The sequence below is a fragment of the Vulpes lagopus genome, chromosome 2, assembly GCF_018345385.1.
Source record: "Vulpes lagopus strain Blue_001 chromosome 2, ASM1834538v1, whole genome shotgun sequence".
Classification (NCBI taxonomy): domain Eukaryota; kingdom Metazoa; phylum Chordata; class Mammalia; order Carnivora; family Canidae; genus Vulpes; species Vulpes lagopus.
Genome location: NC_054825.1, coordinates 116205354 through 116227375, shown reverse-complemented (window position 1 = coordinate 116227375; position 22022 = coordinate 116205354). Strand labels below are relative to the sequence as shown.

The 22022-nt window shown below is 36.9% G+C and overlaps 1 protein-coding gene across 9 annotated transcripts in view; it reads left to right on the top strand.

The window, feature by feature from the left end:
- FAM184A (family with sequence similarity 184 member A) overlaps positions 1–22022 on the top strand; it is a 107237-nt gene that overhangs the window by 37730 nt on the left and 47485 nt on the right. For 8 of the 9 annotated variants that reach the window (XR_005986370.1, XM_041746624.1, XM_041746621.1 and 5 more), the window contains exons 2-6: positions 4789–5643; positions 6311–6446; positions 7851–8032; positions 10382–10579; positions 13995–14117. Coding sequence is in view for 8 of the 9 variants with exons in the window: in XM_041746624.1 (XP_041602558.1) it covers positions 4789–5643; positions 6311–6446; positions 7851–8032; positions 10382–10579; positions 13995–14117 (1494 nt within the window). In the remaining variant the exon portion in view is untranslated. The remainder of the gene's footprint in view (positions 1–4788; positions 5644–6310; positions 6447–7850; positions 8033–10381; positions 10580–13994; positions 14118–22022) is intronic. The other variant, XM_041746626.1, reaches the window with a different exon arrangement.

Here is a 22022-nt window from a genome sequence, read left to right as displayed (position 1 = left end):
ATTTTAGCATTATGTTAATCTTTTAAAAGTGTTTAATGTTTTTTGACTGTAATAGTGATATACATTCATTATTGAAGGTTTAGAAATGCTGAATATCCCCAGTTAAAATTTGGTTTATTTCTTTACATACCTTTAATATGTATCCACACACATATACACACTCACATTTTTTGCTCTAGAAGATTGGATCTTATTGATACAGCATTGTGTATTTGTCATCTCTTATAGGCTTTTTCTTATATTATGAAACACTCTCCTAAGTGAGATGTGCATTTTAATGGCTTCATGATATTACATTATATGAATTTACCACTATTTCTTCAATGATTCCCTTACTTTAACAGTGTTAAAACAGTTGGTATAATATGCAGTAATTTATCTTAACATATTTTAAGTTAATACATGCATACTTTTCAATGAAAGTTTTTTATTACTAGTGAGTTAGATTTTAGTGGGAACATATTTATATATTGCCAATGTATTAGTTCAGTCTGCCATGACAAAGTACCATAGACCTTCCTACTGTATCGTCACATGGCTAAAGAGAGGAAGCAGGCTCTCTGGTGTCTCTTTCAAAGGCACTAATCCCATTGTGAGGGCACCACCCTCATCTTGTCTAACCTTAATTATGTCCCAAAGGCCCCATCTCCAAATACCATCTGGCTATGGCTTCAGTTAGATGAATTTTGTAGGGGGAGAGAGAGGGCCACAATTCAGTCCATAGCAGCCAACAAGGAGAACTATTTCAGAAACTATTTGTTCCCTAAGTAGCATTTTAAAAACTAGGACCTAGAATTGTTCTCATTTTATCCATGGATAAGATTATCTGAAAATATTCATATAAAAAGTAAAAATCGCTAACAGTTCCTTATTCATCATGGAATTTATAGTTAAATTATGCATTATTGGCATAAAATGGAACTGTGAAATTACATGAAATTGCTGAAATGATTGTACTGTCCCATTCTCTGAATGTTCATAGTTCTAGAAAAACTGTAAATGGCTCTTAATGTCTTTTAAAATAGTTTATGAAAAGAGACATAAGAGAGTTCCCTTTTCCTGTGTGGAAAATAATAGCCAATTTTATGGGTGATTATGATCACTTACTGAATTTTCTTTTAAAATTAGCCTCATTCTCTCCATAAGTGATAGAACTAATAAAAAACCTTACCATCTTATAGTACTTTATATTTTTTGGAAAATCTTTGTATGACATCACTTTTTAAATGTCTGTCTTTGGCCTAGGTCATGATCCCAGGGGTTCTCTGTTCAGCAGGTTGTGTGCTTTTCCCTCTCCCTCTGCAGCCCTCCTCTTGCTTGTGTGTGGTGTCTCTCTCTCTCATAAGTAAATAAAATCTTTTTAAAAGTGTCAATGATAGATTGATCTTATAAACAACAATGTGACTAGGATAGAACAAATATGATCTCTATTTAATAGAGAAACTTGAAGCTTGGAGAAATTATCTTACCTAGGATCAAAAATCTGATTTGGATCAGTTCTGTTACTTCAAGTCATATCTTCTGTGTGTTCAAAGAATGTAGATTTCTTTGGTCTGAGAAATAGTAATTAATCAGCGAAAGATACTTTAGAATAATTACCTTTGTAACTATTATGTAGAAAAGTTATGTAGAAAAGTGAACAGTTGGAGGATACCACATCATGTTAATGTCAACTCGAAAATTAATATATAACATTCTCATTTAAAAATATCATAAAAAATAAAAATGATATCATTAAGTAGTGATATATTTTAAATGATTATTTAAAAGCACTATTAATTTGTTATGCTTGGCATCCTTTTATCTTCCTTTTTTCAAGTTTTTTTTTTTAATTTTTATTTTTATTTATTCATGAGGGACATGGGGGTGGGGGGGGAGGTAGGAGAGGGGGGGTGGGCAGAGACACAGGCAGAGGGAGAAGTAGGCTCCATGCAGGGAGCCTGACGTGGGACTCGATCCTGGGTCTCCAGAATCAGGCCCTGGGCTGAAGGCAGCACTAAACTGCTGAGCCACCTGGGCTGCCCTTTTTTTTTTTTTTCAAGTTTTTAGAAACTTTATTTTAACATGGTTGTCCTGGAAGATACTATTATATGGCCAGTATGATATTGTGTTTCTATTATATAATACAGTTTCAGAATAAAATAATTGGTTTTCTCAACGTGTAAGTTGTTGTGGTTGAAACCCTGGACTATTTGAGACTAAACAAAGCTACTACAAATTCAGATATTTTTAATTTTTGGCTGCCAATTTTGGCTGATAAGATGATTTGACATGTGTCTATCAGAAGAGAAGTTAGTAGTAAGGTCTCTTTCACAACTACTCAACTTTGCTGTTACAGTGAGAAAGCAGCTATAAACTATCCATATGCAAAGGGGCATAGCTGTGCTCCAATAAAACTATTTACAAAGATAAACAGCAGCCAAATTGGGCCTGCAGGCCCATTTGCTGACCCCTGGAATAGAATATTAAGTGAAATAGAGCTCCTTACTATAATATTTCCCTATTATTTGTCAGATGTTTTATTTACTTAATTCTATTCTTTTTAACAAAGCTTTCATTCCTACCTCTGTCCCCTTTATTTTCGCCTTTTTATCCACACTTTTATATGCTACTGTACTTTTATATTGTCAGCTACTTTTCTAGGCTCTCTAACATCCTCACACAGCTTTCCAACGTTGTTTTCAAGACCCCTAAATTTAATCAGTTGAATATTTACTGAGCTTCAGAAATGAGTGGTGGTAAGGAAATGGAGATACTGGTTATAAAGAAAAGACAGACTCCCATGGATTTGAGTAGTCTTGGAAGACTTATTAAAGGATGCCAGACTTGAGCTGACCCTTCAAAGACTGCAGGGAAATTATTAGAAAAAAGAGAAGAGTATTTCAGTGAATTATTGACAGGGGGACGTTCCCATCATCCATACTGTTTCATCACGAGTTATATGGAATCCCACCACAAAGAGGTCCTTTTCAAGATCATTTCCTGGGATAAAATGATGAAAAGTGTGACTTGGTTTTCTCTAGGGATTCCCTCTCTTTATATTATCTCTTTTCCTTCCACGTGCTTAGTAAAATAGGTAAGGGATGCACACAGACTACCCTGGGAAGGTCTGAGACTCTGGCCTACGCTACTCTAGCAAATGGACTTCTCTTTAGCTGGTTGCTGTGTTTTTCCTTCGTGCCTCTTTTACCTTTTCCTGGGCATCAACCTGATAGGCTGGTATGACCCTGGGGGATGGTTGTAGGAGACCACTAACTTTCTTGTGTTATAAGCTACCTTTAAGCATAAATGTGTAAATGAAAGGAGTCTTCCATGGGGATCTTTACTAGCTCATTAAGGGTATAGCCTGGTTTTTGGAATTAGAGTTATTAAAAAGAAAAGCTATAAATAAGCATTTATTTCCTTCTATTGCATATATTTTCCTTTTGAGGTAGCTAGCAGGAAAAGTAGCTGGAAAGATAAATGGGATCTTGCCATTTCTCAACCCTTTTGCCTTTGGGGTGATTACATCTCACAAAATAGAGCAGACCAAAAAAACAAAACAAAACAAAACAAAAAAACAAAATAGAGCAGACCACATGAGTTTATGGATAGAGGATTGATTCTGGAAGACAGGGCCCTGTGTGGATGGAGGGAAGCCTCTGCAGTGGGGGTAAACCCCCAGTGTGTCCTCCTTGAGCAAGTACAGCAACGCCAGCTGGGCCACCGCTTAGATTTAGCAATAGGATCTGGCCTTACCAGGGTATGTGAAGAGCCAGGTGGTCTGTTTCCATTGCCTCAGGCTGCATAAAACAAGTTCTCTATAAAAATGGCAACATTTTTGCCTCTTAATTGCAGTTTCTGGCTTTTGGTGCTGAAATTAATTTCTAAAGCCAGATTAAGATCACATTAAAATGAGCAAAGCTTCTGGATTGTTGGATTGTATAGTGTTCATTTCTTTTTACTTCAGAAGAAAGCATCCCCAAGCTTTAAGTAGTAGTCGTGAAAATTCTATTTGACCACAGTGGTGTGATGGAGGGTATCAAAGAGCATGCAAGAATGGGAGCATTACTATAAGGGGACTATGTTGTCATTTGCAATTAAGGTTGGGGAAAGCTTAATGGAATCATTAAAATCCAAGGAATAAAATGAAAATAAAGACTACTGGCTCTAGGGACCTGGCTTGCCTGGAGACAGGAAAAATTAGTAAAACTATAGTTAGTTAAAACTATAGTGTTTAGCAGAAAAATGTACAAATTGGATATTGTAAGGAGACCACTACTAGGAACTTTGAGAGAAGAGGATCAGCTTTAGGAACAGACAGGGGAAATAGAAAAGGAAATTTTTAGATTTAGAATATACCAGACATTAAACAGATAAAAGAGACCTTTAGGAAGACTTAGCGCCTAGAGCTTCCACTTATGCAAAACCTCTCTTCCCCTGGGACACTTGTGTAGGGCAGATATTTACTCTGAAGCTTTTCTCTTGATTCTCACCTCTAAGCTAGACTGGATCATATGGAAAACTCCTTTCTTTTATGTCACATGGCCTCCTTTGTCTCTTGACTCCTCAGTGTTTCATTTGTAGTCAAGTCTTCAGATGCAACTTTTAAGGTTGTGCTCAGATAGAACTAGCCAAGTAAATCAATCTATGAATCCAAAAGATTAATGAAGCTTCAGTATTTTGTCCTTAACCATTGCCAATATTAGGCATGTTGAACAATATCATCTTTTCAAATGAAAGAATTAACTTCCAGTATGAAAAGAACATGGTTTGCTGAATTGTTCTCCCTTTTTCAAAATCATGCAGGTAATATATGCTTTAAACACTAAAAATGATGAGCATGAATCTGCAATTCAAGCCCTCAAAGATGCTCATGAGGAAGAAATCCAACAGATTCTTGCAGAAACAAGAGAAAAAATACTGCAATATAAAAGCAAAGTAACAGAGGAGTTAGACCTTAAGAGAAAGATTCAGGTTTTAGAAGCATCATTAGAAGATCACATAAAAATGAAGCAGCAGGCTTTGACAGAATTTGAAGCTTATAAGCAGAGAGTTGAGGACATGCAACTTTGTGCGGAAGCCCAGCATGTCCAACGCATAGTAACGATGTCTAGAGAGGTTGAAGAAATTAGAAGGAAATTTGAGGAAAGATTACGGAGTTTTGGACAACTCCAGGTACAGTTTGAAAAAGACAAACGTTTGGCATTGGAAGATTTGCGAACTGCTCACAGACGGGAGATCCAAGAGCTGTTGAAGTCACAGCAGGGTCACAGTGCCTCAGTCAGTAAAGGGCAGGAGAAAGCGGAGGAGCTGCACAGGGTGGAGGTGGAGTCCTTAAACAAAACACTGGAAGAACTCAGACTTGAACGGAAAAAGCTAATTGAGGATTATGAAGGCAAGTTGAATAAAGCTCAGTCCTTTTATGAGCATGAGCTTGATACTTTGAAAAGGTCACAGCTTTTTACAGCGGAAAGCCTACAGGCTAGCAAAGAAAAGGAAGCTGATCTTAGAAAAGAATTTCAGGGACAAGAAGCAATTTTACGAAAAACCATAGGAAAACTAAAGACAGAGTTACAGATGGTACAGGATGAAGCTGGAAGTCTTCGTGACAAATGCCAAAAGCTTCAGATAGCACTTGTTACAGCAGAGAACAGTGTTCAGGTAAGTAAAGAATATCACATTCAGCATACAGATTTTTCCCCCCAATTTTGGCTTTCTCTTTACAATTAGACTACTTTTTTTTTTTTTCCATTTTGCTTTCTTCTACTTTTCCTTTGTGAGAAAATCAACAAAGGTAATTTTTACTGCTCTAGTTATTATTTTCCTATTAGAACTTCGGATATTAAAGACTCCTAGAGATAACTTAAAATCTTAATGATTATGAAAGGATTTTATGAAATAACATGTTAATATTTTTCACAAGTGGCTTGGGAGAGCTAAAATATTGGGCTTTCTCCTTTGCCTTCATTAATAAGATCTGCTCAATGAACAAAAAATTGTTTTATAAACCTGAATTAAGTAGGCATATAGCACATGTTTGAAAAAAAAGCCAAGAAGTCCCTACAAATTCTGTTTTATTGGCAGAGAAAATTTCACAGCTGTTTTTAATATCTGAGTAGCTTAGAGCAGAATTGCCTTTCATGATTGGGTCATATGACTTATGAAGATTAGTTATAAGTGTTATCAAAACAGACTTAAAAGTAGGTATTACTAAGTTTGAATTGAAAAAGAGAAAGTTGATGCTTGTAATTTGAGTTTAGTAGCATCATTAGCTAATTAGCTTAGCACCATTCTTGCATATTAATAATGGCTATTTGATCATTCTTAGGTTCTTCAAAAACAGCTTGATGATGCCAAGGAGGGAGAGATGGCCTTGCTAAGCAAGCACAAAGAAGTGGAAAGTGAGCTAGCAGCAGCCAGAGAACGTTTACAGCAACAGGCTTCAGACCTTGTCCTCAAAGCTAGTATGTGTGACCACAGTTCTTGGTATATATATTCCTCAGCTGAAACCAACACTAAAACTTAATTCAAGATAAAATTTGCCTTTTCTTCTCATCCTTTAAAATTATTTAGACTCTAAACATGTTAAAGGACTCTAATTTCTTCTTAATCATAAGATTAGTAAATGATAACTTGTTTTTAGAACATGTATTTATAGAAAAATTAAGAGTTAGCAGGTATTTTAGCATCAGTAAATCATTCACTAAAAGAACAATGAAGCATTCTTTCTAAGAGGTTTTTTGTTCATTAAAAACATATGTTTTTAAAAGATAAAAAAGATAAAAAAGCCACGTTTTTTAAAGTATTTAGTGGAACTATATGTGGATTAGAGTGCCTCATTTCATCTGGTTTAATAGGGATCATTTTACATGATAAAGCTGAGTTGCCCATCCTATGGCTAATATGCTCATTTCATAGCCCTTTACTAGAGGAGGTAGTGATCCATGCATTATGCCCAAGTGTTTGTTGTGCCAGGTAAAGCCAGTTGAACTAGTTCTCTGAGGATGTCATCTGATTTGATTGGCTCATCAGCGAATCCCAGATGACCTTTCCCCCAAGTAGGAGTTTTTCAACTGTATAGTGTGTACGAAAATCATCCCAAAGGGTGTGTGCAACCACAGACGCTGGGATCCAGCTTCAAGAGCTTCTGATAAGTAGGTCTGGGATGATCTTCATTGCCAGCTAGAGTTCCAGGTCTGCTGGTCCAGAGCGCATTGAGAACCACTGCCCTAGCACATGCTTTCTGAGACCCTTTTTCTCATACTCATATTTTATCTCTTAGTCTCTCTCATCCTCTTTTCCCCTTTTTTTGTTGTCCTTTATTTTTTCTTTGATAACCTCTCTGTCCTTATCTATCTTTAGTTCTTTATCATGCCTCTTGTCACAAATTCAGTTTCAACCAAATTGCTGTCTGCCATTTATACTGCCTGCATACAAATTTCTTTTTCTTTTATGAGAATTTGAAAAAAGAAGAGATTAGAAAAGAAGAGATTACTCATTTTTGGTGCCATGGTATTAGTCAGTACATCCTCTCTTAACTTTTACTCCCAAAGCTTTTATATATATCCCTGAGGAGTTGCTTCTACTTCAACTTGTTTAGTTGGCAATATTTAAAAAAAACAAAAACAAAAAAGGGGTCCTGGGTATGGGGAGCAACATCAGCAATGTGAAAATGGACTCCTTTCTAGTTTAAACTGTGCTACTTGGATAAGTAGCATTTCTGTTTTATACAGTGAAGAAATCAAAGTACTGTTTGTACATGCAGACTATTTCACTCAGGTTATAAGTACAATTGTGTCATTAAATATAAACTTTTATAACACAATGCAACAGATTTTAAAATGAAGATTTTTCTTTTGGGGGCATAGGTCATATTGGAATGCTTCAAGCAACTCAGATGACCCAGGAGGTTACAATTAAGGATTTAGAATCAGAAAAATCAAGGGCCAATGAGAGATTATCTCAGCTTGAAGCAGAAAGAGCTTTTTTGCAAAGCAAAACTCAGAGTCTCGATGAAGAGCAGAAGCAGCAGATTTTGGAACTGGAGAAGGTAAAAAGCAGTGGAGTACTTCTCCCCTTTCCCCCACAAAGAAGAGAAAAGAAAAAACGTTCAGCTTTAATCTTTTTCAAATTTGATGTGAAGTGTTTACTTCTACTTCACAGTAACAGTCCATCTCTTAATTCGTTTTTATTTTTATTTTGAGGAAAACTGGTATACACCTGGACTATCCCATATTATATGTATGTTCAGAATATTACTGATAATTTTAAAATGTAAAAACTTAAGACATTTCAGCCTATTTCAACCAGGAACTGAATAAACTCTTATTTCCATGAAATGTTATATTTGTGGTTAATTGTATATGTTTTTGTATTGATGAAATATGTTGTTGCATATACACCTAGGAAATGTCTATAAAACTAAAAAGAATGACAAGCATTATGCTCTGAAAATTTATAAACCAACATATTGACTTTCTAGATTAAACAAATAAGACACATCATTTGTAGAGTAATTGCTAAATACTTCTGGCAATTTTTCAGATATTTACAATACCAAGTGGGGGTTTGGGGCCTTTCTTTTTCTTCCCTTAGCAACCAGGCATATTACAACCTTGCCCTTTGCTCACCTCCCATTCACTCCTTACCCAAGTGTCATGTGGTTTGTCTTACAACACTCCATGGAATCTGTGTTTGTGCCAGCCTCCAGTGACATCCAGGCTGCTGGACTTGGTGAATCTTGTCCAACTGTGGTACTCACTCCTCTCTGGTTTACAGCATCTGTGTTTTAGTGTTTCACATTCTTGCACATGTTCCTCCTATCTCCCCAGCCTTGAAGTCTTGCTTGTGAACTTCCCTCCTCCATCTGTTCCCTTACCATTGATGCTCCCCTGCATTTTCACCTCATTTTACATGTTCATCCGTTCTGGTAGCATAAAATTTATTCAGTGATCACTCCCAAATCTGTTGGTGTAGGGCCAATCTTTTCCCTAAACTTGAGACCTGTGTCTCCCACTCCCACAAGATACTGTGGTTTCTCACAAACGTTTCAAATCGCTTAGAACTTTCTCCCCTCAGAGTACTGTATTTTTTTAACTCCTTTTTTCAACCATTAGCACTGTAGTCTGTCTAGTTTGGCAAATCAGTCATTATTGATTACTGTTTCCTTGACCCTTTTGTCTGTCACCAAGTCGTATTGGTTTTCTACTCCCTTAATATGTATTTTATTCCATCACCTTCCTTCATACCCTTTGTCAGATTCTAGGTTTAGGTTTAGACCATGGTGGCCTGGATTTCAGTTAAAACTTCATAACCACTCTCCCTGCCTCTATCAACTTACTAGTCTATTGCCAACCTGATTGTTTTAAAAATATATCAGTTATGTCAATTACAGTGATTTCTCATTGTCATAATGAAATCCAGAGTCCTTAGTATAAAAGACCCTTTCTCCCTTTGACTCCTACCTCCTGCTGAGCCTCATTCCTCACCACTGCCAGCCTCCTGTCTTGTGTTCTGTCCATACTGCTTAGGGGCTGGTCTTCCTATCCTACCTGAACTTCTCCACCTGGGAGACCATCACTCAGCTTTCAGAATGCTGGAAGGGCTTGTGAATTCAGGCTCTTGACATCAGATCTAGGTTTAAAATTTTCTCATCTCTCATTTCCTGATGGGCTTGTGAGAATTAAATGAGAGAATGCATCAGCAGCAGCTCAGATGTTTTCTCTTCTGGAAAGCTTTCCCTGATGTATGGGTGTTTGTGTGGGAGTCTCTCTCTCTCTCTCTCTCTCTCTCTCTCTCTCACACACACACACACACACACACACACACACACACACCCTTTCCTACCCCATCCAAGTTCTGTCTCACACAAACACATACACATGCATGTACTTCCTTTCCCGCCTGTTCTAGGCTAGGCTCCTTTACTGTATACTCTTACAGCACAAGATGTACACTCCTTTCATAGAATTTACAAAATTATACTGCTGCTGTCTTTTGCCTTTTCTCCATCATTACACTGTGACTGCTTAAAAGGCCTGTAATTGACACTCAATAAAATTGTATTGAATAATATCATCCAAGTGGGTAAATTGGCAAGCCATTTTGTGTACAGCTTTGACATACAGGGAGCCTTTCTCTTAAGCTCACAGATGTGCTAACTTGCACTTGGCTCTAACCTAATAATAGTCTATTTTATCTCTTGTGTTAAAGTTATTCATTTTACCTGTGCTACCCTGTCATCTTCTGAGAACACCAATGATATAATCTCATGTCCAAAGTCTAAATCCCATAGTGCTCAATTCATTCAAGTTCATGTATTTATTTAGTATTCAGAATACTAATAGAAGTAATGAAGAAAGCAGGTGCAATTTTTGATCTTTGTTTGCTTTGATTTTAGAAAGTAAATGAAGCAAAGAAAACTCAGCAAGAATATTATGAGATGGAGCTAAAAAACCTGCAGAATAGATTGGAAGGGGAGGTAGCTCAATTAAATGAGGCTCATTCTAAGACTTTGGAAGAATTAGCTTGGAAGCACCATATGGCAATTGAGGCTGTCCACAGTAATGCAGTTAGGGATAAGAAAAAACTACAAGTGGTGAGTACAAATTCAACATAGCCTTGCTTTGTTAAAGTAGAAGGGTTTCTGTAATGATCTGGTGTGACTCATTGTGGAGTAAATGAGTTGCTTCACTCTGATGGCTGCTCTCTTATAATCACTCTGTAAATCATTATTCAAAGAGTAACATACTTAAAAATTCTTGACATGGGATGTAGTTTCTTAAATTGATACAAAGCATTCCTACTTTGTATAAGCCGTAGTAGAAGCACTCCCTTGATCTTGAGCTGTCTCTTCATGAGACAGCATCTTAGGTGTGCTCCTCAGGAAGTCTTAACTAGTTGCAGCACTTACTCTCCTGTAGATGTTTCCTTCCTATTACACAGTTGAAAGAGCAAGGTATCTGATGGATACAGGCCTTACACTGAGCTCTTTGCTTACTAGCTCCCTAATCTTGGGCCTCAAAAGCCACGCCCCAGGCTCCTCATCTGACAAACCAAAAAAATAATCCATTTTGTAATGTTCTTGTAAGGGTTAAGTGAGATAAAATGTTGAGAACTCAGAAATGTCCTAGCGTAGAGTAATAAATAAATGTTAATTATTAGTATTTCTTACTGTGTGCCAGGCACTGTTTTCCATCTGTTTTATTTAATCCTCACAACACTCGCATAGGTTTAATTGCTATACCCATTTTCCTGAAGAGGAAATGGAGGACAGAGTAGTTAAACACTTGCTCAGACACATGCAGTTAGTAAGAATCAGCCAGGTCTTACACTCAGGTCTCGGATACCAAACCCTAAGACATTTAACCACCACATATAGGCATGTATTCATGATGGTTGTTATATGTTTTATGTAATAGCATTTTATAGTTTACTAAGCTTTCTTATGTTTTCCTTATTACTTAAGACTTAGAGATTAATGTCATTTTTATTATACAGAATAGGTTTAGTAAACCTAAATGATGTATTCAGTACCACTAACCTAGTAAATACGAGAGGTTGGATATGAATTGAGACCTTTACCTATATGTCTCTTCCTTTTGTGATACAACTAGTTGGAAAAATATTCAACACCTGAACTTAATTAAAAATTCAAATAAAACTTCCTGTTAGATGTTAGAGTGTGATTTCTAACTAAACTTACTATTATATGTTTATGTAGCTGGAGACAAAACTTAATGACTTGTTATTTCTCAAAATTGTGGTTGTTGTTTTCTCTGTGCCAGCTCACTATTCCAGAACAAATTTGTCCAGCTTTAATTACATGGTGCATGTGCATGCTTACTGACTATATGTATGTGCTCAGAGGTTTATAGTGAAGGATTTAGTGGTAACTGCGGCTTAGCTCTTCCATGGCTATTTTTTTTTAAATATATATTTTTTATTTTTATTTTTTTTTTATGATAGTCACAGAGAGAGAGAGAGAGAGGCAGAGACATAGGCAGAGGGAGAAGTAGGCTCCATGCACCGGGAGCCTGATGTGGGATTCGATCCCGGGTCTCCAGGATCGCGCCCTGGGCCAAAGGCAGGCGCCAAACCGCTGCGCCACCCAGGGATCCCATCCATAGCTATTTTTTGTTATTATTTCTACATCCCTCATTCACCTTACCCTTTCCTCTATTTTTGTAGTATTTAACTTGCAGGTGTTCTGCCTTTTGTCTCTCTTTATTCCTCTTTAAGTGCTAAGTACTAGAATCAAGGCATCTTTCATCAATATCATTTTTGCCTCATTACTTCTCTCCTAATTATCCCCTTGCCCATTAAATTTCAATTTCTGAGCCACCTAAAAATCTGCTTTATGCTACTTATATTTCTTGCAATCTTTCTTTAAAATGTTGCTATAAAGCAGATGACTTGAATTTCCTGTGTATAAACATAGTCAAAACTCAGTGATAACTTTACCTATATCTTTATCTTTTCTCAAAATAACTTATCACTTGCTGCTTCATTCCTCTCTTGCCTAGCTAGCTCATGTCTGAGCCTGAGCTTCCTTTTAGAATAGTCTCTCTCCAATATCAGGTTATCTTTTAAAGAACATTTACCAAAAAGTGACTTCTCCATTCCTTATTATTTAGTTATTAAAAAGGATTATATCTTCTTTCATAACTCTAGTTTACCTTCCCCATTTGAAAGTGAATATATAGAGAATCCATGCAGAAAGAGTTAACATAGCACACCTGAAGCTACTGTCCTTAGAAAGGCAGGGTACAAGGGTGGCCCTTACTAGTATTTGGGAACTTGCATTTTGGAAAAGTTTCCACCATTCCCTGATAAGAATGACTCATGTACCTAAAGGGTTTATGCAAATAACATGGTTTATGGTGAACATCTGCTTTCCTTCTTGAAGTCTAGAAGTTTGGCACATGCTAGTCAGGGGGTACCTATGTCTTTAGCCCCCAATGAAAACCTGGGCACTGAGTCACTCACAGCATTTCACATCATTGTCACAACTTTGTGGAGAGTCCTGTGAGACAGGACTCTTAGAAACTTGTGCCTAGTTTCCCATATGCCTTTTTCCCTCTGCTGATTGTGCTTAGTATCCTTCGGCTGCATAATAAATTACAGCTGTGAGTACGACTAGCAGAGTCCTGTGAGTTGTCCCAGCAAATCATCAAACCTGGACTTTGCTTTGGGAGCTGCACAGAACCCTGTTTATTACTCTTCTCACCTTATGCTATAGAAATGCTGAACTACTTATAACATACCAGGTTCATTTGCACCTCCATGGTTTTTGCACAGGTTTCTTCTGCTTCACGTGTTCTATTTCGCTCTTGCTTCTTCACCTTTTCTTACTGACTCCTTCAGGCTGTACTTAGGAATTGCGTTCTCTGTGCAGGTTTTCTTACCAAGCTAGAACTTGTCAGTTCTCCATCCATATAACCCTATAGTCCCTATGGTCATTTAACTTTCATCACATATTCAGCTTATTAAGGGCAGGCGCCATGTCTTACTTCTGTGTATCAAAATATTAAGTAGGATGCCAAATAGTGGGTGTTCTTTAGTAAGTATCAATTTTATTGGTATTGCTTCTTTAGGTGCCTTAATTTTGTACTTGGTAATTCTTGACTGTGTTCCAGTATTCCAGAACTGCTACTGGATTTTGTTTTTTATGTAAAAATAAAAGAATTCTACATTCAAGAGATATTTAGAATTTTTTCTTTATCTCCTCAAATTATCACTTACATCATACATATCTGTTGACCCAGCTTGATCTAGACCAAATATTCTTACCATTTAAAATAATTATTTAGTCACATCAAAGTGATTTAGAATGATAGAGCCTAAGCCCTTAGGATTAATGAGACTAATAACTCCCAATATTATTAATTAAGGATAAGGCTAATTTGAAAAGCAAAGTGTCAAAATATAAAACAGAATGGCCTTTTTCTTGGAGTTTTGAAGTATACAGTTAATTGCAATTTTGTTAATTTTTAAAAATGTCTTTTCCTTAGGAATTGGAGGAACAGTATAAAAAAGAGAAACTGAACCTGGAAGAGGATAAAAGTCAACTTCAACAGGAACTGGAAAACCTGAAGGAAGAGCTGGAAGACAAACTAAATACAGCCAATCAAGAGGCAAGAATTCTTTAGGCTTATCACCTGTGTTAAATCTTATCAGTAACATCTAATTTGGTAACATCGTATATGTAGGTGAGCCTCACTGATGGTAAAATATCTAGAGTAAAAATAATCAAACGCTTTCACAGATGTGGAGTTTTCCTAATACATTGGTTATATCTCACCAGGTAAAAACTTACTACCCAAAACATCAGACCGAGGTGCCTTTGTGGGGAAAGCAAAAAAAGGATAATGTCACCATATAAGAAAGAAAACAAGAGATTTATTTACCTTTTGTAAAACACTGACTTAGAATTCTCTATACTGTATTTCCATTTTAAGAAGAGAGATTTTATAAGTTCTAGAGAGAGACATCTAAGATAATTTTTAAATGCTGTAAGAAAGTAGTATTGTTTAGCCTAGCAAAGACTAACCATAGAGTATAATAATAAAATGTTACAAATCAAGAAGTTGTGAATAAAATAAATGTAAAGACAATTTATTTTTTTATTTTTTATTTTTTTTAAAGATTTTATTTATTCATGAGAGAGAGACACAGGCAGAGGGAGAAGCAGGCTCCATGCAGGGAGCCCGATGTGGGACTTGATCCTGGGTCTCCAGGATCAGGCCCTGGGCTAAAGGCAGCGCTAAACTGCTGAGCCACCCGGGCTGCCTCTGGAAAGACAATTTAAAAACTATAATATCATTTGTTCTGTTCCTTTCTCTATTGCCCAGGTTTACCTATGCCTTAGAACAGCCTCCCTGTTCTTATCCTCCCATTCCAGTTGATCATCTCGACCATGTTGTATTGTAGAGTGCTCTTCCGGAAACAAGTCCATGTCTTGACATTTCTCATCTTGAGGGCTGTTCCTGCCTCACTCACTAGCACCATCTCTCCCGAAAGTCTTTAAGTCCTACTTTCTTATCACTCTGCTCTGCTCACAGAGACCACATCAAAACGGGAGTGCCCCTGGGTGTGCTAATAGTTTCTTCTCAATGTTCTTTCATTACCTTTACACATTTATCCAGAGGAGGCACCAGTAAACCATGTTTGGGAATAATAGAATTAAGATTGTTGCAGCTTTTCCCTGCTTATCTGTAAGTAGAGCATCCCGTGAAACCTTTCGACAAGCTGAAATGGTGTGAAGCAAATAAGTAGTTACTGTTAACTTATACAGAAAAAAAACGTTTGAGCATTCCAGGACCCCAAAACCAACCTCTCTTAGGCTTTTCTGATACCTTAGGCCCCATTTTGCTAACAGATGCACAGATGCTCACAGACGCTGTGAAAAACCATGGTGGCATGATGCTGAGATACTGAGTGTGGTTCCCAGGGCAGAACCTTGGCAGGACCACTTGCACTGCCTGGGATACGCACTGCCTATATAAAGGCTTGCTGCAAAGCAAATGCTGAACGCTAATTTACTCTTTGCCCTTTTTTTTGTAAAAGTGAAAATCTCTCCAGATTACTTTTAGTTAGCAAAAAGGTCTTCTATGAAAGTGAAGTGGCATAGCATCAACTTTCAAAAAAGCAGAGGATATACTTAATATTATTTGTATTAGCTCACCTCTCTTGTCCAAGATAATTCACTGTTGGCCCTACATTTGCATATCTCTCTCAGCAGAATGTAATCTTGTAGTTATGGTGTCCCAGTCTCATTAGAAGGCAGTTTAGTGACCATCTTTTTTTCTCATGGAGGTTCCCCAGGGTCTACTCTCAGTTCTAAGTGGTGTAAGTATTTCTCCAATCTACACACTGTAATCTCACTGAGAAGAGTTCTAATAAACATGTAATTGATTTTTCTTTTGGATACATTCTCAATTATGCTTTAGCACCCTGGTAATGTTTTGGTGCCATATTAGAATTGCTGCCCAAGAATATATCTGGCTCATCCCTCCACATGTACCTGCCCTTTCCTTCAGCCTGGACATCTTTTTTCTTGCCCTACTTTGCTGGGTAGAATCTCTAGAGATAATCTTTCTTATTTTATTTCCTGCTCTTAAAGTAAAGGATGGCAACATTTTACAGTTAATTATCATGCTTCTCCAAAGTTTTATTTTGTAAATGCTTTGTTAACAAGTCTAGGAAATTCTCTTATAATTCTAGTTTCCTAAGCTAAAAAAAAAATCACAAACTGATGTTGATTTTTCTGCATGTATTGAGATCATACTTACTTTTCTTTAACTTGTTAATGTGGTACCTTATATTAATCTTCTAATAGTAAATCAACTTTGGATTTCTAAAGAAGGTCCTAGTTAGTCAGTCATGATAGATAATATACATCTTTTAAATGTAATAACTAGATCCCGTTTCCTAATACTCATCTTGGGATTTTTGAGCCCGGGTTCAAGTAAGATTGCTTTGTACTTTTCCCTTTTTATATCATCCTTTTCTAGTTTTGGAATCAAGGTCCTACTAGCCTCATACAATGACAGATGACTTATTATTTCTTTTTCTGTTCTCTGGGAGAGTTATGTGAGATTGACATGCTTTTTTAACCTTAACTGCATCATGGTTAAATACATTGTGGTTTGTATGAAAACAATTTTTGAAACTTGTTAAGACTAGTGCTACACATGAAAGAAACTTAACGCTCTGTGTCCAGTGTTTCAGTGTAGTCTTGTATACCAGTCCATTAAATCAAGATTTTAAATTATTTTCTTCAAATGCTATGTATTCGTTTTTACTTTTATCTTTTTGATCCATCATTTACTAAAAAGATGGTAGATTTTTTCTTCTTACATTCTTCTTACATTCTGTCAATTTTTGCTTTGAATATTTAGAAGCTTTGTATGTGCATTCAAATATAAAACTGTTTTAGCTACTTAATGAATCATACCTTTTGGGTTAGTCTGTGTTGTTTGATACTGTATACCCAGCTTGCTTTTAGTTTTATGTGGCTGGTATATCTTTTTCCATCTAATGATCTTACATTTTTCTGCATCCTTATGTTTACATGTGCCTCTTGCCAAACACATATAGCTGCATTTTCTCTAGACTGAAGGTTTTAGACTTCATTCATTCTTTTTTTTTTTTTTTTTACTTCATTCATTCTTTTTAGAGAGTGAGAAAGAGTGCAGAGGGAGAGGAGAAAAATAAGGAGAGAATCTTTGGTAGACTCTAACACCTAACCAACTGTGAACCACTCAGGCACCCTTGAAGCTTTTATCTTTTCTAAATAGAGAATTTATTCCATTTATATTTATTGGATGGAAAGTAGGTATGTCTCTGAAAAGACAAGAGGAAAGAATTTGGGGTACTTCATAAAGACTGAAAATTATTGTTTTAGAAAAGATTAAAGAATATATTATCTTCATAAGATAGATGTTGATACTCTTACAGATGATAAAACCAAACACATAAATAGGTCAGCTGTGGATTTCATTGATTAACTCATGAATCCCAGAATCATATTAGGATATTAGGAAAGCTAATGAGTCTAAAATCTTAGGTGGAGAATAATCCTGTTGTTCCACCAAATGTTATCTGGGACCACCTTTGAGGACAAAATAATAGACTGAATAGTTGATAAATCTATTACATCTTTTTAAATGTTCTTATAACATTTGAGTTGTAGATTTTCTTGTGGACTTAAGTTTTTAAAAATTTTTTATATATATATTTATATATATATATGTCAGTATTTTGTTAAAAATCATTTGGACTTATTTATTGTAAAATGTCATATCACAGTTGATATACTGCCTGACATGACACATAGGAGATCATTATTTGTGAATGATATATATGTTGAATAAGTAAAACTCATCATTGAAAACTAAGTTAACTTTTGTAAATAAGAGTATTAGTTTTCTATTGCTGTGTAACAGATTATCACAAAATTTAGTAGTTTAACACAGCACATGTTTATTATCTCAGTGTTATGGGTCAAGTTATAATCCCATAACCTATAGGTTATAACCTATAACCTGAGTACAGGTTAGCTAGGCCCTCTTTGAAATCAAAGTGACAGCTACACTGCAGTCTCACGTGAGGCACAGGTCTGTTTTCAAGGTTATTGGCTGTTTTCAGAATTCATTTATTTGTATGACCGAGGTCCCCATTCTCTTGCGAACTATTGGCCAGAAATTGCTCTCTTCTTTTATTTTATTTTTTAAAAATATTTTATTTATTTATTATGAGACAGAGAAAGAGAGAAGCAGAGACACAGGCAGAGGGAGAAGCAGGCTCCATGCAGGGAGGCTGATGTGTGGGACTTGATCCCGGGACCCTGGGATCACGACCTGAGCCGAAGGCAGAAGCTCAACCACTGAGCAACCCAGGCGTCCCGCTCTCAACTTTTAAAAGGCCCCTCAAGCACTTGCTGCCTGGCTCCTTCTTTGCGTAACATCGCAGTTTACTCTTTCAAGGCTAGCAGGAAAACCTCTATGGCTTCAGATTACTCTGACTTCTTCTAAAGACTCACCCAATTATGTCAGGCCCACTTAGAATAGTCTCCCTCGGGATCCCTGGGTGGCGCAGTGGTTTAGCGCCTGCCTTTGGCCCAGGGCGCGATCCTGGAGACCCGGGATCGAATCCCACGTCGGGCTCCCGGTTCATGGAGCCTGCTTCTCCCTCTGCCTGTGTCTCTGCCTCTCTCTCTCTCTCTCTCTCTCACTGTGTGCCTATCATAAATAAATAAAATAAGAAAAAAAAAAAAAAGAATAGTCTCCCTCATCCTAATTACATCTACAAGATACTTTTTTGCTAAATAACGCAATATAGTATGGGAGTAATATCCCATCATATGCATAGGTTTTGGGGAAGTGAGGGTGGGAGAGGGATCATGTTAGAGTTCAGCCTACTGAAACACACAAATAACTTGTTTCTCTGGCTCCTGTAGTGGGTACACAGCATTTAGGTAATAGAAGACAAATAGGATATTTATTGCCACGATTTAGAGAACAAGGATTGAGTTAGTTTAGCTAGTTTGTTTGTTTCTTTTTTTTAAAGATCAGGGAGGGGAGGGACAGAGGGCGGGGGAGAGAGAAAATCTTAAGCAGGTACACAGCCTGACACAGGGCTCCATCTCCACCCTGAAATCATGACCTGAGCTGAAATCAAGAGTAGGATGCTTAACCAACTGAGCTACCCAGGGACCCCAACAATTGAAATTCTAAACTCTTCTGGAATATCTATAATATATACCATTCAGAGACATTGACTGGTAGGTACTAAAACTTTGAGTATTGCTCTTTATGAACTTAAGCAATTTTACAAAAAAAAAAAAAGTAAGAACCTGAGGAATGTTTTCAGAATTCCAGATTTTCTAATGGTATTTAATATGTATGTATACATTTCAATATTGTTACAATCTTTATTTACATATGCTTTGTGTACTTGATTTATAAAAGTTTATTCCATATAAGTATTTCCATTTAATTTTGTCTACGTTTTAGCTATTTAAAATATTCATATAGTGTTCCAGTATATATCTTTTTTTTTTAATTTTTATTTATTTATGATAGAGAGAGAGAGGCAGAGACATAGGCAGAGGGAGAAGCAGGCTCCATGCACCGGGAGCCCGACGTGGGATTCGATCCTGGATCTCCAGGATCGCGCCCTGGGCCAAAGGCAGGCACCAAACTGCTGCGCCACCCAGGGATCCCGTGTTCCAGTGTATATCTTTATCATAGTTGCTTAAGTGTTTTCTTTGTTGAGCATTTAATATTTTAAATATTTTATTATGAATAGTAATAATTTTAAGGAGTTGCCCACTCTTACTTGAGGAGGAAGGATTGTCATGCAAAAGTCATGGCCAGAATAGCAAGATTGGGTTTTCCTAAGGCTAGTTCTGTGTCCTTATCATTAACCAACCAAGGCATATTTCAGCCGTGAGCCCTGACACCCGGAGGAGTGTGGAGTATTAGGACTTCTCTCAGCGCTGTTTATCAGACTATTATTTTTATTAGTAAGTTGATATATGATCACTTCTATTAATACTTTTGTTCATTTTAAAAAATTATTTCCTTTTTGTCTAGTTCTTGCCCAAAATAAACTTACTGGGCCAAAGAAAAGGAATGATGTTATGGGTCTCGTCTTATTACTAAATTGGTCTCTAGAAAAGTTGAAACTAGAGTCCCAGTAATATCAGTAATCTTTGCATATCTTTTATGATTTAGGAAACATTTATTTTTAAAAATATTTTATTTATTTATTCATGAGAAACAGAGAGAGAGGCAGAGACACAGGCAGAGGGAGAAGCAGGCTCCATGCAGGGAGCCTGAACGTGGGACTCAATCCCAGGTCTCCAGGATCATGCCCTGGACTGAAGGCGGCGCTAAACCGCTGAGCCACCCGGGCTGCCCAGGAAACATTTATTGACTGCATAGTATCCTCTAGGTGATAGGGATACTTTGACAAAATGTCAAGGAACTCCTAGTTTAAAATGGCTTTATGATTTGGTGACAAATACCGTGTGTTTTTAAATTCCAGAGGAGGGAGTGATTCTCTGCTATAAGCATTCATAACAGCTCTGGAGAATATGATATTGGAGAATTTTTAAATGTGGTATGGGTGGTGCTCTTTGAAAGGTAAATATAAATTTGCAGATGTAGGAATGATTAGAGACAATACAGGCACAAGGAATAGTGTAAGTATAGTCAGTTAGTACCCAAGTTATAATGCCTTGGTGAACTATAGGAAATTTAGTATCATTACACCACAGTCTCTCAACCCCAGCACTACTGACAGTTTTGGGCAGATAATTCTTTAGGATGTTTAGTAGTATCCCTGGTCAGTACATACTAGATACTAGTAGCCTGTGCTACAACTTTCTCCTTCAGTTGTAACAACCAAAAATGTCTCTAGGCACTGTCCTTGGGGGCAGAATTGATGCTGGTTGAGAATTAGTCTACTTGACAGTATGGCACTTGTCAAGAAATGTGGTAGAAAGGGAAGTTGAAGCTAAATTGTGAGTGACTCTTGTGCCGTGACGCAAAGACTTTAGAATTTATCCTGATGATAGAGTGATAGCAGCAGATTAGCAACTGTTACACTGTTAGATGATCTCAGGAAAAGAGCTTTGGTGGCAGTAAGAGGATAAGTTGTATGGGGAGGGGACTGGTAATTAGAGTTGGAGAGATGACTTAAGATGCTATCCATTATATTAGTATGGGCAAGAGTTGATTAGCTTCCTGACTAGGAAAACAAAACCTGAGAGTGGAGATCATTCAAAAATAAAATTTACAGGACTTGATGTGGTAAGTGGTAGAAAGTGATTTAGGTATCTAGCTCAGATGTTTGGACAGGTAATTATGCCACTTTGAGAAGATGGATATTATAGGAGGAAAGATACATAGGAGTGGCAAGACATCGAGTTGAGGGGACTGTAAAACATCCAGGCTGGAACTAAGTAGAGTTCAGGTTTAGAGCTAAAGATTAGGCAGTCACTGAAGCCATTAACATAGAAGAGCTCATCAGAGGTAGCAGATGAGAAGATTGCTAGTAACAAAGAGGAGCACCAGTATTAACAGAGCCAGGGAAAGAGATTGAGGAGAAATCAGAGGCATGAAAATGAGAATTAATGGATATGAGAACAACATGAAAGCAGATACTTCCAATAGGTGCAAGTGCCTCACACTGTCACACAATGACTAGAAGTCAAAGTATGAGACCTGGGAAGATCATGCAATCAAGGGTTCTCTGAAGACCTTCCTACAATGTCAGTGGAAAAGTAGGACGGAAGTTAGATTTAATAGGTTTAATCTGAAACAGCTCTTTTAAGACTACATATAAATGGAAGAAGAGAGAACAGTGAAGTTCTTCAGCCTAATACCAGAGATGTGCTAAGATGGGCTAAGGTTGAAATGTAATATCAAATCATGATTATAAATATAAATAAAATAAAAAATGCAAGTGACAGACATTAAGATGAGGAAGGCCTTTGGACACATGATGGCAATGTCATGAATTAAAAACAC